The sequence below is a fragment of the Hesperophylax consimilis genome, chromosome 9, assembly GCF_061612785.1.
Source record: "Hesperophylax consimilis isolate HC1 chromosome 9, BYU_Hcon_1.0, whole genome shotgun sequence".
Taxonomy (NCBI): Eukaryota; Metazoa; Arthropoda; class Insecta; order Trichoptera; family Limnephilidae; genus Hesperophylax; species Hesperophylax consimilis.
In genome coordinates, this window is record NC_142844.1 from 24682212 (window position 1) to 24701985 (window position 19774).

At 33.9% G+C, this 19774-nt stretch overlaps 1 protein-coding gene across 1 annotated transcript in view; it reads right to left on the minus strand.

Moving 5' to 3' along the window:
• Parg (Poly(ADP-ribose) glycohydrolase) overlaps positions 1-19774 on the minus strand; it is a 60523-nt gene that overhangs the window by 26307 nt on the left and 14442 nt on the right. The window contains exon 3 of the mRNA XM_089635796.1: positions 18542-18694. Within this exon, the coding sequence (XP_089491922.1) occupies positions 18542-18694 (153 nt within the window). The remainder of the gene's footprint in view (positions 1-18541; positions 18695-19774) is intronic.

Consider the following 19774-nt stretch of genomic DNA (forward strand, 5'->3'; position numbering starts at 1 on the left):
ACAAAACATTTTTTCAAATTGCAAGAATGTATCTTATATCTATTAAAGACGTTTCTAATATTTTTATTACATGGGTGAAATTCATATCACTGCAGTGGAAAGAGCTCAACCTTTGGACATCAAAATCAAACGTAAAATTTTTTTCTCCAACTGATTTTAGAGACAAATACCCTAACACGAGGTTAATGATTGACGGCACGTAATGTCCAATTAAACGGCCTACACTACCGACTGCCCAGCAAGCAACCTTTTCTACCTATAAAAACAGAAATACTGTTAAAGTACTTTTCGGTGCTACTCCAAGTGGCATCATAAATTATGTGTCTCCAAGCTATGCAGGCTCTGCCAGTGATCGCCAGATCATTGAAAAAAGCAACCTTTTATCCCTGTGTGATGTTGGTGATTCTATTATGGCTGACAAAGGTTTTAATGTCCAGGACATCTTCGCACCATATGGAGTCACAGAATCACTAGGAGTGTTTTAGAAAATGACAGAAAAGTTGCTAGCAAAAGGGTGCACATAGAAAGAGTAATAGGACTTTTAAAAACATATGAAATTTTGAAATCCCCTATGAACTATACCGAGACAATACTTTCATCAGATATAATATTTCTATGTTGCATGTTGTGTAATTTTAGATCAAGTATAATAGATAAAGATGCTTGGTAAATTGTATGTATAAAAAAAAAATTGTGTGTTTTAGACCACACAAGTGAAGTAAAACTTCACTAACTTATGCCGGGTACACGCTGTATATAATGCTAAAATACGGTAGTACTCGTTAGCTAGCTCTAGCTCCTTCTCCCGCCTCCGATCACTGTTTGCATCGATTAAGGCCCTCCTCCGATCACCGTTTCATCGATTAGCGTTGGCATGTGATTTTTCGTAAGGCACCAGTTTAAGTGTCGAGCGTGCGTAAAGAAGTTTTACTTCAAAAACTGTTAATGTAAATATTGTTCAAATTTTAGATTATATATTTTAGATTTCGACTTCCCGAAGAGCTCATCCATCAGCGCGCACGATTTCTAACTTAACCCTTTGAAGTTCCTTTTGTTATATGTATTAAACAAATATACAGGGTGTTAAGGGACGTACTTGACTTACTTTAACCAGTAATTCCTGACATTATTTGGAATAAAAACCGTTTCTTTTAATTTAAAAAATTCTTTTATTTCTCGAGGTCAATATGAAAAGAACAAGATTACAGACATAATATAAATGTGTCGTAAAACATTTACAAACATTATACACATAGAAGAACATATCAGTACAACGAATAATTAACATGATACATAAATTATTTATTATTTTGGCATTTATTTATTTTTTTTTACATCCTAATATTATATAGTTGTTGTAGCAACTAGCTTGTCGTTGTCAACTAGCCTACCTACCTACAAGTCGACTGTCAAACGCTCTACATAAAAATCTAAAAAAAACATCACCAAAATCACTGTAATAAAACCAAAAAAGTGTCAAACTCTACTCACAGTGTCATCGCTGCGTTTCGCGCTGCTAATATAAATGTGATAAACAAATTAAGTATAAAATAATCGAAATAGTCAAGTGATAAAATAGTGAAAGTAAAACTGCAATCGTGTGTAATACGGTGAAACCTAACGGTCTAAAAATTACTCTGTGGCTACCCATATTGATAAGTGAAAAGTGAACACCTATTTAAGTTTTAAGATTGTATCTAAGTGAAATTTAGGAGCATCTTACCAGTGTCCATAATTAGTTTAACATTAAACAAAATTCAAAACAATATACCTATCTCGCTATTGGTCAAAAGTGAGGTCGCTTCGTGCTAAAATTTTGCGAAAAACTATTATTTAGGCGTTGAGGATTATTAATCACAATGTTTAACTGTGAAGGTTGCCTCAACCCAATAAATAAAGATGAGTATATGTTCACGTGTACCAAGTGCAAAATAACATTTCACAATAATTGCCTCAATATCTCTGATTTCAAATACTAAAAAATGGCAGAAAAAAATAAAACTTCTTGGAAATGCCCAAAATGCCTAATCAGACCAGGATCACCGTCTACATCCTCGGCTGCAAATACCGATGATGATGATATTCTCTTTATTCGTCTGACCAAACATTTTGACCAAAAGGTCACTGAACTTAAAAAAATGTTCGAAGACGAAATTAAGGAACTGAAGAGAAGCAACGAATTTATAAGTAATTAATATGAAGATCTGTTATCAAATTTTAAAGTACTACAAGACCTACAAAAAGATACACAATCCTTACGTGAAATAAATACTAAGAATGACTTAAGAATTTCAAGCCTGGAAACTAGACTAGCCACTATGGAACAAAATAATCTCTGCGACTGTGTGGAAATGGCGGGTGTTGAATTGCGGCCGGGAGAACAACCAGCTGAAGCCGTTCTTCGGGTAGCCAATTCCCTTGGTATGCCATTGTTGCAGCAGGATCTACGCCTTGTGACCAGGACCCAGGTCCGCAGAACTAACGCCCCCGATAAACTGCAAGTAAATTTCTACAACCAGAAAACGAGAGATATGGTCTTATCTTTCAAAAATACAGCCAAAATACTTAACCCAAAATCACCTATTTATCTTAGTGAGGTGCTTACGCCTTATTATAAGGAATTGCTGTGGAAAGCAAAACAAAAGGCTAAAGAAACAAAATTCGAATTTGTGTGGTTTAAAGCCAATAAATTACTTGTTCGTAAGGGTCCAGGGGAATCATTCAAATCAAACATGAAAGTGACATTAAAAAAATGGTATTGTAGATTTTTATTTCTAGAGAAAAACCCTTATTGTAATGGATATTATTAAAAATGGACTGTATTACCAATTATAGGACGTCAAATCCTAAATTCTGTAAAAATGTACTACAAACACACTCATCCTCTCTTCAAATCTTACAGCAAAATATTAGATCAATTTCCAAGAATTTTGACGAATTCTTGTTACAACTTGATAATATTGGAACCTCTTTTCATATAATTATTCTTACTGAATGCTGGATACCTAAAAATTATGCTCCTAAAATTTTGAAAGGGTATGATCACTACAGCACTTCAATACACACTAAACAAAATGATGGAGTTGTTGTCTATACCAGAACTGACCTGATTGGTTTATCTGTCAAGGAAATCCAAGTCAGCGGTGCAAACTGTTTGCAAATAACTCTCAATAATGACACATGTATCTTAACAATATACCGTTCTCCATCCTCTTATAATATTTCACCATTCCTAAAATCAATTAATAACTGTTTAACTGAATTATGTAATATTAAAAATTGTATTATTGCTGGTGACCTCAACATAAATATTCTGCCCACAAACGAACATTCTCAGTGCCAAGAATACTTAAATACGCTCACATACCATGGATTCCAAAGCACCATAAACACTCCCACACGTGCTACATTAGACTCCATTTCATGCATTGACCACATCATGGTCAAATCCAACTGCCCAGTTATATCTATTGTATATGAATCTACACTTACCGACCACTACACCACTATTCTTTCCATACAAACATGCAACAGAAAAGACAAACATAAAAACACAACAAATAAGAAAAAAATCATTCAAATCAATTATGATTGTGTTCGTCAATCTCTGATGAGTAAATCGTGGTCAGAATTACTTAACACCACAAATCCAGAAGACGCCTGGACGTACTTTATCAATTACTTACAGACTACCATTAACGAACATACAAACATAATTATAAAACATATACCAAATAATATTTTACCAATTAAGCCATGGATTAACCACACTTTTATTAAATCTATCCGTAAACGTAACAAACTCCACAAAAACGTTATTAACAATCCTTATGATATACAACTTCGAAACTTTTATAAAAGATATAGAAACATTTGTACCCAAATAATAAGAAAGGCTAAAGAGATATATTACAAACAGAAAATAGAAAATTGTAATAATGATCCTAAAAAACTTTGGAAAACACTTAAAGAAGCCACTCACTCTCAACCTAATCCTACGAATGACTTAAAACAACTAAAAGTAAATGATAAAATATTTAGTTTTTCTAGTAATCCCGATATTATTGTTAATCATGCAAATAAATACTTCTCAAAAATAGGTGAACAACTCGCAAAAAATATCGATGTAAACCATACCAACTCCAGTTCACTAAGCTGTAATACAAATTTGCCCAACAACTTGCATTTTAGTCTAAAACAAATTTCAAATGAAGATACTAGATTGATCATAAACTCATTAAAAAACTCGTCTTCAACTGGCTTGGACGATATATCAAATATTGCCTTAAAAAAACTTGTATCAGAAATAACCACTCCCTTAACATATCTTATTAACCTAAGCATCCTAAAAGGCCGATTCCCTGACAAACTAAAACACGGAATCATAATCCCAATACATAAAGGAGGCTCTAGAGCGGACATAACTAACTATCGTCCAATTACATTACTAAATTCACTATCTAAAGTCTTTGAAAAAACTATTAATAATCAACTAATCGAATACCTTGAACAAAATAACATACTATCACTCAACCAGTTTGGATTCAGGAAAAATAAAGGCACCTCCGAAGCCCTGGCAACAGTTACCGATTTTCTAAATGAAAACTTAGACAAGGGATCAAAATGCATATCAATATTCTTAGACCTGTGCAAAGCATTCGATACTATCTCTCACTCTAAACTTTTACAAAAACTATCTAATATTGGTATAAATGGTGATGAACTTACTATTATTAGCGATTACCTGTCAAACCGAAAGCAAAGTGTGAAAATCAACAACTGCAATAGCAATCAATTACCAATTAGCTACGGCGTGCCTCAAGGAAGTGTTTTAGGTCCTACCCTGTTCTTAATATACATAAATGAATTATGTAATCTTCAAATAGATGCCAAAATTGTAAGTTTTGCTGATGATACGATTCTCCTCTTCAAATTGGAATTGGAATGATGTATACATAAAAGCTGACAGGGGCATAACTGTGGTTAAAAGATGGTTAAACAATAATACACTAACAATGAATGTGACCAAAACTAAATACATTGAATTTAGTATTAATCCTTCCTTAAGAAACCCAGAAAATCAAATTAAAATATGTGCTTGCAACCTGACAAATACGATAATATGTGATTGCCCTTATTTAGAACAGGTAACTAAAATTAAATACTTAGGTATTATTTTTGACAGCAATTTAAAGTGGAAACAACATATAACCACTACAGCAAACAAATTTAGAAAATTCATTTACTTTTTTAGACAAACTCGCAACTTTCTCAACCTAAGCCAGCTCAAAACAATCTACTATGCACTTTGTCAATCTTTAATAGAATATGGTATCATAGCATGGGGAGGAGCAAACGCTGCCGCCATTGATCCAATATCTAAAGCTCAGAAACTTATAATAAAGATTATCCTCAAACTACCAATCACAAGCAGTTCGGATGAAATCTTTAGGAAAATCTGTGTTATGGACATTAGGCAACTTTATGCCAAAAACATACTAACATACCTCTTCAAACACAAAACTACTTTTGACAATATCCAAACTGCTCGTGATACTAGAACCAAAGGACATAATTTCTTACAAATCCCTTTCGCTAAAACAACTTTTGGCCAGAGAAATTTTAGATATTTTGCAACAAGGCTATATAATGCTCTCCCACTAGCCATTAGACTGAACGAATTTTTTTTGAAATATAAAACAGACATCAAGTCTTGGATCATCAGCCAAGACAGATCCATGATCAAAAATTTTATAAAAATCCCTACATAAGTATGTACTCCAACTAGATGCTGATTAACAAATGTATCATTTATTATTATTATTTATTATATTGTATCTTTTTCACAATGTCATTTAATGTAATGAAATATTTTATGTATCAAAAAATATGTAAACATTAATTCATGTATCAAATACGTCTGTCTCGACACAGGTTTATCCTAGTGAGACAGACTTCGAAAAAAAAACCTGTAAAAAAACTTTATATTGATAATAAAAAATTAAAAAAACATCCTAATATTATATAGTTGTTGTAGCTCTCGCAAGGACTCTAATTTTTTTGAAAGAACGAATCTACATTTAAGTTTGAACGAATCTAGACCTCCAGTGTCCCTGCATACGGTGTTAGGAAGCAGTATTCAAGTGCTTACATAATATACAAAATGCGAATGATATATGATCAATAATATAAAGTATTTAAAATATAAAGTAATTAAAAAAACATACAAGGCTGCTGGTATTGGCATCTTGCGTATGCTGCAAGCATCTGCATGTGCCTTAAATTTGAATTATGTGCAGAAAATCCTATAGCTAAATTACGGAACATAGTTCGGTAATTTTTGTTTTTAATGGAAGTAGTAGGCCTAGGATCAAAATCAAGGATCTGTTGTTGAGACAACTGCTGTTTTTTTAGTTGCAGATATTCCGCTTTTATAGGCGCACGATGATATTTCCTCAGTGTATGAAAATTTTGTAACATGCTCGTACAACTTTGTTGAACAAAATTTTTTTTTATTTTCACTAAAATCTACTATTCCATGTAGAACTACAAATACGTGCTTGCAATGTGCATTGCCGGCTGCACACTCACATTGGCATTCCAATATAGTGTTACAATTATAGTGTATATAGACAGCATAAGAAAGATGTTTCCTTTACTCCGAAGCACACTTTCCTAAAATATAGGTTGTGCCATTTTCATGTGCACTTCGAACACATATTGTTCAGAATACATACTTAACGCTTTGTCGGTGTTCTTCAAACTTTCCCAGGAAACACTGAATTTATGTAGTTCTTCCCGCGTCAGTGCTGGAATATTGGAAGCCATGTTGATGTCTTGAAAATCTTCCGGCTTCGGCGTAACCATTTCCAAGACATCTTCGTCTGCAACGGATTGAAATTATGAAGTTTATGATAGTCTTCGAGTCTTAAATAAAACGCATTATGATAATAACTATTAATAAATTAGAAAAGAAATTATCTTGGCAATATAAAAAAGCAATAGTGGTGTATTTAATAACCTTCAAACGTTTTGGAATTACGTTCTTTCAATTCTTCCTTCAATTGGAAAATAGTCCACTGACCGTAATTTCTGTGCATTTTACTTACAAATCGAGCAAACTAGGTTTGTTGTCGGAAAACAAATAGCTATCGAAATGACAGATCATTGGAAGACCTCGATTTGGTCGACAGAATAGGTGGCAGGAGGACCGGTAAACAACATCTCTTGGATATTTTGGAATCACTCAGAAAACGGACCATTAACTGAGCCTACCCATTGCTGTTAATGGGAAATAACCCTTCGTGGGTTTAAAGCTCCTAACTCCTATTGTCTGAACATCAACGAGTCCCTATGATTTTTCCACATAGTAAACAAGATCTTCGTGGCTTTATCGTACAATAATCTTTCATTTAACGTTGTGTATTTTTTTGATTTAAGATATGTAAAGGTTAATGTAATTCGTTGGTGTGGTAACCTATGTTCTTTTAGAAGGTAGAGTGAATGGAACTTTGCTATGAAGATCTTACACCAGGGTGATACTGAGAGTATCTTCCACTTTGTAACGTGCTGCAGATATGTCAGGTAGGTGTGCTGACCCTTATTCTACCAGTATTACAATGGAAGATGTTTCGATGAACATGGTGCAGTCGGAAAACACATATGTACACATTTGCTTCTACGATGCGTTCTATAGTTGCCTCCCGTGTTCACTCCTTCCTCTCCTCAAACAGACCCTCCACACAGCATCCTGCGTTTGAAACTCCAAATCCATATATTGTATCATACTTGTAGGTATTGCTTGTATGCTAATCTATATTTTCTGTAAACTACTTTACTTGTCTAAGTTGTCATATTCATGTGTGTAGTTTAATCTCTTATTCAATTACTGTATCTAAAAACAGAGATATCAGTTTGCGTTATGTAATAGTAAAAACCTAAATTGCTTTCCGATTTCATCCAAGTAGCACCACGTCGGAAGGTTCAGCTGTTCAACCGTCCGTTCCTTAAACCAGAGATATTTCCTTACCGCATGTTCTTTCATATTAATGTTCATTAATTAATGATCTAGGTATTAAGCTTTTGAATCAACCAGACGGCAAGTTTCTTATCATGGGAGACTTTAACCTACCCGATATTACCTGGACTCTTCCTGTGGGTGAGGTTAACCTGATTCCTAGCAACTACACTTCTATAATAAGCTCAACATTTATCGACAATATTAATTACTGTAACCTCCACCAATATAATGGTATTCAACATACATTAGGAAGAATTCTTGATCTCGTTCTCTGTAATTTTTCGGTACGCGTAGCTCCCGCGAACGATCCGTTGGTTCCTGAGGATGCTCATCATAAATCCATCATTATCACTGCTGAGTTCGTTGAACCCCCGGTCATAAAGGAAAACTCAATTAAACGGCCCTCCTTCCACAAGCCTAATTATGATGACAAGATATAGCCTGGCACAAGAAGATTGGAACGCACTCAACCTTACCGATTCCGTCAATCCTGCAGTATCGCATTTATACAATATTATTAATAATTTGATCGCTGATAAGGTTATGAGGCGTACTGGTAAATATTCCTACCCCCCGTAGTATAGCTCATCATTAGGATCCGGAATCGCGGTGGCTTTACCAGTGCTGTACTCAAGGGAAAAATAATTACCTACTTATGAAACACTTATTTATAGACCGCTTTCCAGTTTTAGTATGCCAGGAGTCAAGTATGTTGTCAACATTGAAAAGTTTTCTCGGAGAAGCCTATTAGAAATAACTTTCACACCTCTTATTAATAATATCTTTATTTAATGCTTACCTGTTGTGAATTCGAACAGAATGTACATTGTACATGATGCAGGATCAATTCATTTTGACGTCAACATTATTTTTATAATACAGTATAAGAATCCGTTCCATATTTTCTGGTGATAAATTATACCTATTTTCAAAAATCCACTTATATATAGAAAATGATCGTTCAACATCGACAGATGTCAGCGGAGCAAATTTATAGATTTGTGTTGAATCGATGGTAACATTTAAATTTTCACTAATGCTCCGTAATTTATCGTAGCCAGGGTTTCTATTTAATATGGCATCGAATCTTTTTTCTGCCCACTCTTCATTGCTCCACGATAAAAGAGTCCTTATTTCATCTATAATTTCGAACGATTCGACGATAGTAAGCTTAGGATCCTCGAGTTTTTTAATAGCATTTGGAATTGTTCCGAAATATTCCATTATAAAAATTAGGTCACCCTTAATGCTCGCATCTTCAAACAATAATTTAGCTTTGGCTATTGCCACAGCGTCCTTTTCATTTAAAATTGAAACGACACTTTTTATTTTTTCGAAATGTTGACCATAGTAAACAGCAGCTTTGAGCCAAGTTCCCCAACGCGTTAATATCGGCTCTGGTGGTAGTGCAATATCTGGAATCATGGTTTTAAATATGTCTACTCTTGTTGGTGCTTTCAAAAATATTTTTTTAACACAGGAAATAAGATCATCCACTTTTTTATATTTATCCCGAACAGTTGAAGCGATTAGATTTAGTGAATGAGCCAAACAGGTAAAGTGTATCATATTGGGAAACACATCTTTAAGTTCGCGTCCGGCTTTTAGCATATAAGGGGCAGAGTCTGTTGTTAAAATTAAAAGTTTTTCGAAGTTATTAACTGCAGATTCCTGCCACAAAAAAATTAAACTGTTTTTTACAAAATCCTTTATGGTTTCGGCATTGGTTTTTGGTAAAACCTTGCTAGCAATCAAATATGACCGAGTTACAATGTCTCCTAGTGGTTTTACGACCAGGGGCCCTATTCCTGAATCGAGGGCGCTCGTAATCGCCGTCGAAAGTACGTACGTTGGTCGTCGTTGCTATTCCCGAAATTGGTCGAAGGTACATACTTTGACGCCAAACGTCAAAAGTCATTCCACACAACATCTACTGGGTGCAACCAGTAGAAACAGGGCAGCGAGTGGTAGGTTGTTGGCGTTTCTATGGAATTGGCTGTCGAAATCTAGTCTAGCTGTCAATTTTTGTTTTACCGCGCGGATTCCGCAAATGTAAAAGTGGGTGAAAATTTACCACTTACTAAGTCTTTATCGGAGCTTACAAGCTTAATTAAGAGTTGCTTTTGGCAATTTGTAATATGTCCCGCAGCCATTTCTGTTTTGAATAACGAATAACTGTTGTCTGTTTGACAGTCACACCATAGAAATCCCAAAAACATCAGGAACATAGACAATATTCACAGGGGTGCCAATATAATCATCTCTTCTACCAACTTCGACCGTTCGACGCTCAAGAATACGTAAAATTGAAACATTCGAAAAAGTTAGTCGCGGCGACTAGTAGTTTTTCACTCGAAGACGGCGCATACGAAAACGATTGATCGTTTAACTCCAGAATCGCAGGCCAGATTAGCTATATTGCGTCCAAACTTATCGGTCGTTTCATCAACTGTCGCCCATATATTATATGAATGTCCTATTTTTTTTCTGATATCGTTAATTTCACTACAAAACACTTTATTTAAATACACTTTTCGGAGAGTAGATTCACTCGGAAGATCCATAGTCGAACATTTACAACACAAATATTTCGAAAAAAAAGACGGAAATTAAAATTGTCTAGTTTTGTCCATGGAATGTTAGAACATATTAAAAACATAGCTAAATCAAAATAGAAATCTGTTTTACACTTATCATTTGTCTTCATTATCAAATGATTTCTGCTTGAAACGTGCTTAGTTACTGTATATTTTTTTAATTGTTTTAAAGAAATATCACACACGTCACAATAAATCACCCCACGATCAAATTTTAGCTCAGGATGGGGTTTTATCCACTTATTTATTAGATTAATTGAAGGTACTATAAACGCGGCCATGGTGATGATTGATGAATACTAATTCGTAACTAACTTCTAAAAAATGAAATATTTCCTATCTGCTTGTCGTTTAAAAATATTTGTTTTAAAGTAAGACATACCGATTTACCATTACCTATTGTCTCTTTTCTTTCTCATATTTTGTTCATTGAATAGAAAAAGACGAAATTATTATTATCGATTGCCAACGTGGTACGATAAACAAAAGTATCGGATTTCATATTTCCTGGGCCAAGCTTCAGTTAACAAGTCAAGTAAAGTCATTTTTATCACAAAAAGGACAAAGAGCAGTACGTCACATAATATTATTTTAGTGTGATTGATATAAACCTTTCCACATAAACTCAAATTTTGTATACCGTAGTTGAATCACAGTACTGGCTTACATAGTGATACCAACAAGGAAACTGTATTGTCTTTTATTAATATTATTTAAATTTAATTTTAACCTTGATTTCATATTTTCAATATATATAAAAATAAATGTATGTTTGGATGTCTGAACTTTGGCAATTTGTTGTTCACACACCTGGAAAGGTTTCTATGTACCTAAAAGTGAGTTCTGGCAACATAAAATTTGTGCATAAAATCCATTGTTTCCTATCCGATTGCAAAGAAACTTTGGTGAGTTATTGTGTGAATGCAAGAGAAGGTTTCTATATATAATGGTGAGCTCTGGTGTTTTGAAATTTGTATAAAATTCCCTTATTTCGTATACTATTCATCTGATTGCGATAAAACTTTGGCGAGTTGTTGTGCAAGTTGTTGTGCACACGCCTGGGAAGGTTTCTATACATAAAAGTGAGCTCTGGCGTTATTAAGTGTGTATAATTTTTTTCCTATACCATTCTTCCTATAGCAATGAAACTTTGGCCAGTTGTGTGGATGCTAGGAAAGGTTTCTGTAAATAATGGTGAGCTCTGCGTTATGAAATTTTGATCAAAATTCTCTTTTTCTATATCATTCATCCTATTGTGATGAAACTTTGTTAAATTTTAGTGTTGCGCGCGATTAGTGTCGAAACAAGCAGGGCGAGAAGGGAAGGGAAAGGGAATAAGAATAATAACATGACATTTATATAGCGCACTTCTGTGTTATTTCACTTCAAGTGGAATGTTTCAGTTTCTTCACCACCTAGGATTCTTGCTGCAGAGTCTCCATCGTCTATTTTCGTGTCACCTGTTCCTATACTTCATTTTACTTAACTTAACTTCACTCTATTTTTGTAATATTTATATTTTCTGTAATACCTGCATCAACTGTAAAGCGCCCCTCTCACAAAAGCGGCGCTATACAAATTATCCAATAAATAATAATATTCCCCGTATGAAAATTAATTTCTTTAAAAAATAATGTAAAATTGAGAATTTGTTCAGACCAAGCCTCTAGTATGTATACTACATGCAGCTGCAAAAGAACAGTATGTTTAAAACGAATTTAACCCGTTGAATAACGATAATTTAATTGTTTTGCCTTTAATAATGAGCGTCCCTGGAATTCTTCAAAAAGCCACCGCGATTCCGGATCCTACTCATCATTAATAAAACTTATTCGTGAAAAGCAGAAATTTCACAGACTATATACAACCTACAAGAACCCTTCCGATTACATTACTTTTTCAAAGCTACGCTACCAGACAGAAAAAAATGGCAAAGAAGTGTCACGAAGACTTTATTAATAATGCTGAAGAGAATATCGCCAAAGATCCCAAGGCATTCTGGTCATATGTTAAATCAAAAAAACTATCAGCATCTATTCCTAGCGTATCTTAAGGATGTAACAGCCGAGGGTGGACAGGCAGTCTGTGATTTATTTGCTGATTATTTTCATTCTGTCTACGAACCGGCTGACCCTCTGGGGATTTCCTGCGATGACTCTGTAGTTAAGCAGGTTTGTGCGATGGTATCAGTTTTTATCGATGCTGACCTCGATAAAATTTAAAACGGCTCGATTCTAGCAAGGGAGCTGGGCCGGATGGTATCCCACCACTGTTCATTACCGAGTGCGCAAATCATTTGTCACTCCCGCTATCAATACTGTTTAATATATCGATCAAGACTGGTACATTTCCAGATATATGGAAAAGAGCCTACATCACACCAATTCATAAATCGGGAACTAAGTGTGAAGCAGATAATTATAGACCCATTTCCAAGCTTTGCATTTTTTCAAAGGTGTTCGAAAACATAGTCTATGACCATTTATTCCCTGTGGTAAAGAATTCGATCAACGAATTTCAGCATGGATTCTTTGCAGGTCGCTCTGTTGCTACTAATCTTATAACTTTTACAAACTTCTTGTCTGCCTCCATGATGATACAATCTATACCGACTATAGCAAGGCTTTTGACAAGATCAACCACAACATTCTGCTTAGAAAACTTGCTAATCATGGTATTTATGGAGATCTCCTTCGTTGGTTATCCTCATACGTAACAAACAGGTCCCAGGCTGTGACAGTGGGTGGATTTTCCTCCGTCTGGAAAACCGTTACTTCCGGTGTACCTCAGGAATCCATTTTGGGTCCTTTGCTTTTCTCTATCTATATTAATGATATTACGACATGTTTTCACAACGCTCAAATTTTACTATTTGCTGACGATATGAAGATATACCTTCCTAAAAGCTCCCCGGACTGTTCTGCGCTTTTACAAGCAGATCTTGATCGACTGACGGATTACTGTCTCAGAAATAAGGTTTTTATCAATATTTCTAAATGTTGCAAAGTCACATTCACACGTAACCGTGTGAAAATACTGCATGATTACACCATTTCTGGATCGATTTTAACAAATAAAGACTATGTGCGTGATCTCGGGGTTTTCTTGGACTCTAAACTTACCTTTGGTAAACACGTTGATAACATTGTCACCAAAGCATCAAAAAGTCTAGGTTTTGTACTGAGAACATGCAAATTTTTCAAAAATACTAAGACATATCTGACTCTCTACAATTCACATTTTCGTTCTCACCTAGAGTACTGTTCACCGGTTTGGAACCCGCGCTATATTGTTTATGTTAACAGGTTAGAAAGAGTTCAGGAACGATTTCTCAAATTCCTCAATTTTAAATCATTTAACATATAGGTACAACTCTTACGACGAAATCGAGAAACATTTTCGAATAACGAAACTACTCAACAGGAGGATTGTCGCTGATCAGATGCTCTTGTATAAAATTATTAACTCTAAAGTTGACTGCCCGGAGTTGCTGAACAAAATAAATTTCCATGCGCCAATTCGATACAGCAGACAAAATACCCTTTTCTACATTGATAGATGCAATACCAATTCCAATCAAAATGAATTTATGCAAAGGACATGTAACTACTATAATAATAAATTTGCAAATATAGACACTCGTGCTGACATATTCACTGCTAGTTACTATCACTACAGAATTTCATTGTATCACATTCTAACTCATATTCACGACTGTTAAATTGATTGTACCTAATATTTTAATATTACTTGCGTGGCAACTTTTCCTTATCCCTCTCCTCCCCTTTCCCGTTCTAACCCAAGTCTATTTAAGTATAGTTATAATCACATTTATTTTATTGCTGTTTATTGTAGGCATATTATAGGTTTATCGTTTGTTGAATTTACATTCGTATTATTATTTTTCTTATTTGCTGCTTTATTCTGTTTTTTTTTTCTATTTTTATTAAATATTCTAGTTTACAGGTTAGTTATATGTTTCTGAATATCTATCTGTGAACATTAATAATTGGTCTGTTTTTTTGTTATCCTCTTATATATTGTATTACTAAGACTGTTTATGTTCCTCAAATAAATTAATAAATATTGACGGCAACATCAGAGGGGTATAGACTCAAGACAAAGGAGGTGAGCAGGGAGTAAGCAAGTCGCAGCACACTATTATTATATATCAAATCTCTTCAAGGAACACCACAATTTGCAAGAGTGCATGTCGATGAAAGTGAGTTTCTCCCGAGAGGGATTTGTTCGGCAGTCTATCCTCTCTTCCCACCCCTGCGGGAAAATGGCGTGTTGGATGTTTCGGTAGTTTTCCAAGACAATACGTAAACCAAAATAATTGCAACCTTTTTATTTGCAAACATTTACAGCACCCATAAAACAAGTTACATCTTTACAAGTAATTATAACATGAAATGAAATTGCCAGAAATTATTTATTTATTAATTAATTTACGCCTGTTGGGCTTTTACATAAACAAGTATAAATTAATTACATTACACAGTGCATTCAAATTAACGTAATAATAATAATGTTAGCTTTCAAGAATGGAAGGTTCATTTACAAAGGATGTTGGGATCATTCCATCTTCGTATTCTAGTTTAATTTCCCTTTAGTTCTGAAAAGCATTTATTTAATAATAATGGTTTACTGTATGTCTACACTAGAGTATCAGTAATTATTATAGCTTTATACATTACCACATCACGTAAAGTCTCCATTTTTCAATGTATTGTAAATAGTTTTTGTTGTTGTTACAGCTGTTTCAGCTTTCAAGGCCAATTTCAAACTGTGGTTTTAGCCACGTTTAGACGACTTATTTATATGATTCTATTTTAACACATTTTAATAAATTAATAACTGCTACATCATTATTAAACATTTAAAATAACATTAATGTGGGGAAAACAGACTTCAAAATACCCAGACAGAATATGAAATCTATTGTCACAATTATTTTATCAGTAAATAGGTTTAACTGGTAATAAATCATTTTAATTTGGGAGCGGGTAAAATAGAATCATATAAATAAGTCGTCTAAACGTGGTTAAAACCACAGTTTGAAAATGGCCTTCAAAGCCGAAACATCTGTAACACTATCAAAAATCAAAAGATACTTGCAGAACTTAATAATTATATTATAAAATTTTATTTTAATAAAAAAAATATTAAAAATAAAATGGAGTTCTACGAAATAAACACAAAAACAATAAATATATTGTAAATAGATTACTACAGAGAAATGAATTACATAGGTAAATACAATAACGAAGACTTGTTTTGCTCTTCTTGTAGAAAACGTGGAACAACGAAAGTGGTCCACAACTTTTACATTGATATTTTGACTTACATTTTGAACATATGTAAAATATATAATTAAGAACCTACCTAATGGATTTTTGTCGTTATGATCCTGTTAAAGAAATGATTTTACTTTGCTTTATCATTGACATATAAATGAGGATATACTTGACATAGAAATATCAACTATATCCTCAAATAATTGCTATTTATAAATGATGGAGAAATAAATCAACATAATATGATATAATTATTGAATGTTTTTCGTGGTTTGAGAGCTTATGCGTAAAATTGTATAACATTTTTAATTCAAGTATTTTGTTTTCGTGTAACTTATTTCATAATTTTGTACACAACTAGTGTTATAATCCTTCAATCTGCTCTTACAGTAGGGCAGCAATTAAATAAGTATATAACGATAATGTACTGATGACCTTTAGGTCATGCGGAACATGCAAACGATTTTTCTCCACTGTGAGTCAGCATGTGGTACAGCAAATGTGCCTCTCGAGTAAATTATTTTTTGCAATCGGAAGATGAAAAAGGCTTCTCTTCTCGATGAGTTACCATGTGGTGCATTAAATATCTCTTTTGGGAAAATGATTTTTTGCAGTCAGAACATGAAAATAGCTTTTCTCCATTAGAGTCAGCTTGTGGTTCGTTAAATGTTCATTTTGAAAAAAAAAGATTTTTTGCACAACGGGAGGCACAAAAAACAAGCAAAAGGTTTTTCTTAAATATGAGTCAGCATATGCTACGTTAAATTGTCCTTTCGAGCAAATAATTTTTTGTAGTCGGAACATGAAAAGGGCTTTTCTCCACTGTGAGTCAGAATATGCCTCTTCAAAACTTCCTTTCTAGAATATGAATATGTACATTCAACACAAGAAAAAGCTTTTTCTCCACTGTGAGTCACCATGTGTCTCTCCAAGCCTGCCTTTCAAGAACGTGTATATGTACAGTCGACACAAACAAAAGCTTTTCCTCCACTGTGAGTCTGTCTGCCTTTCGAAAACATGAATATGTACAGTCAACACAAGCGAAAGCTTTTTCTCCACTATGAGTCAGTATGTGGTTCTTCAAAATTCCCTTCCGAGAAAATGATTTTTTGCAGTCGGAACATGAAAAAGGCTTTTCTCCACTATGAGTCAGAATGTGGTTCGTTAAAATTCCCTTCCGAGAAAATGATTTTTTGCAGTCGGAACATGAAAAAGGTTTTTCTTCACTATGAGTCATCATGTGTCTCGTCAAACTACCTTTTACAAAACATGAATAACTACAGTCAGAGCATGAAAAAGGTTTTTCTTCACTGTGAGTCATCTTGTGTACCGTTAAATTACTTTTTTGAGAAAATGATTTATTACAGTCAGAGCATGAAAACGGTTTTTCTCCACTATGAGTCATCATGTGTTTCGTCAATTTACTCTTTTCATAACATGAATAACTACAGTCAGAGCACCAAAAAGGTTTTTCTCCACTGTGAGTCATCATGTGTAAGTTCAGAGATCGCTTTTGAGAACACAAATAATTACAGTCAGAGCATGAAAAAGGTTTTTCTCTACTATGAGTCATCATGTGTCTCGTCAAACTTCTCTTTACAGAACATGAATAACTACAGTCAGAGCATGAAAAAGGTTTTTCTCCACTGTGAGTCATCTTGTGTACCGTTAAATAACTTTTTTGAGAAAATGATTTATTACAGTTAGAGCATGAAAACGGTTTTTCTCCACTATGAGTCATCATGTGTTTCGTCAATTTACTCTTTTCATAACATGAATAACTACAGTCGACACAAGCAAAAGCTTTTTCTCCACTGTGAGTCAGCATGTGGTTCTTCAAAATTCCCTTCCGAGAAAATGATTTTTTGCAGTCGGAACATGAAAAAGGTTTTTCTCCACTGTGAGTCATCATGTGGCTCGTCAAATTACTCTTTAAACAACATGAATAACTACAGTCAGGGCATGAAAAAGGTTTTTCTTCACTATGAGTCATCATGTGTCTCGTCAAACTACCTTTTACAAAACATGAATAACTACAGTCAGAGCATGAAAAAGGTTTTTCTCCACTGTGAGTCATCATGTGTCTCGTCAAATTACCTTTTACAAAACATGAATAACTACAGTCAGAGCATGAAAAAGGTTTTTCTGCACTGTGAGTCATCTTGTGTACCGTTAAATAACCTTTTTGAGAAAATGATTTATTACAGTCAGAGCATGAAAACGGTTTTTCTCCACTATGAGTCATCATGTGTTTCGTCAATTTACTCTTTTCATAACATGAATAACTACAGTCAGAGCACCAAAAAGGTTTTTCTCCACTGTGAGTCATCATGTGTAAGTTCAAAGATCGCTTTTGAGAACATGAATAACTGCAATGGGCACAAGAAAAGGGTTTTTCTCCAGTATGGGTGCGCAAGTGAAGTCCTAAGTTTGACTTGTAAAAGCAGGAGTAGTTACAATGGGAACAGGGGAATCGTTTTTTTACGGGTTGCATCTTCAGTTCTGTTAATAAATCAGAAAAAGATTAGGAATATAACGTTTTTAGTGTAAACAAAGTTAAATCATATAACGTTTAAATAAATAAAAAACAAATTCTTCATTGTAACAGAGAAAATCGGTTTTACCTGTTGTCTGGGTAATTCTATCAAAGTGACCTAAGCATTCCTTTTTAATATCTGGCAGGTCAATTTCAATTTCCATACATGGAATCCCCCCACCATATTCTTCTTGTTTTTCTAGTTCTGCCTTGTTTGAAACATTTTTCACATTAATGCTTCCTGTAAAAACAAAAAATCAATTTGTATATGATATATTTATACAATAATTTAATGCCTTCGGGGCTTGTTACGGGGTACTCAAATTTTAAAATGAGAATTAATTTTGAACATGAGAAAGAAATAATAAAAATAAAATTGCAAGAGACAAAAAATTTATGATCAGTCAGATTTACAAAGAAGGTCTATAATATAACCCACGAAATTCACTAAGCTAACATAAAACATTTATTTATTTATTGAAATACAAACGGCACGACATGTGCCATAAACATAAATATAAAAATATAGTTTAAAGTATAAGGAAGTAAAGTACTTAAAGCTACAAGGTACAAAATATACAAAATATTAAAAAAAAACTTGTTTTAAACATTAAGTTTACCAAAAAAAATATACAAAATATACAGTATATAAAGTTTATAGATAAAATATAAAGTTATGTATAAAGCGTAAAGTATAAGTAAAGGTTACGGTGTAAAGTGTAAGGTTTAATGTAAAGTTAAGTTAATTATAAAGAATAAATTATAAAAAAAAACAAGTACCAAAGGTAAAACATGTCAGTATCACCCATGTATTAGTTTCCCATGTGTGAAACCGCTGTACCGGAAATTGGACAATGTAGTTGCGCTTATACATACTGTGTCGAGTATTGTGTTGTGATGTCACTAGCGAAAAGCAATACCTCGACATCGTCGAAGCAATTTGTCATATCGTTGATGAAAATGAGGAATAAAACCGGACCAATGTAAGTTTATATCCCTATCTAGAATAATGGGATGTCAAAGCGCATGAGACTATTCATGCGCTTTGACATCGCATTATTCTAGACAGGGATATAGACTTACATTGGTGTAAGATAAGAATTAAAAATTCCTCCGCTGCTCATCTTACCAGGGAATTCCTGCGTCGAGATGAGCAGCTTTACAATTATATTCAATCAAATAAGTTAAGTACATAACACATACATAGATGGTTTACATAGAATATTTATTATTTTGATTGTTCCATTTTAGATGGCCAATTATCAAGCCGAGATATCTGATAATGTCTACACTTTCCGAAGATGGCTGATTTACAGAGGAA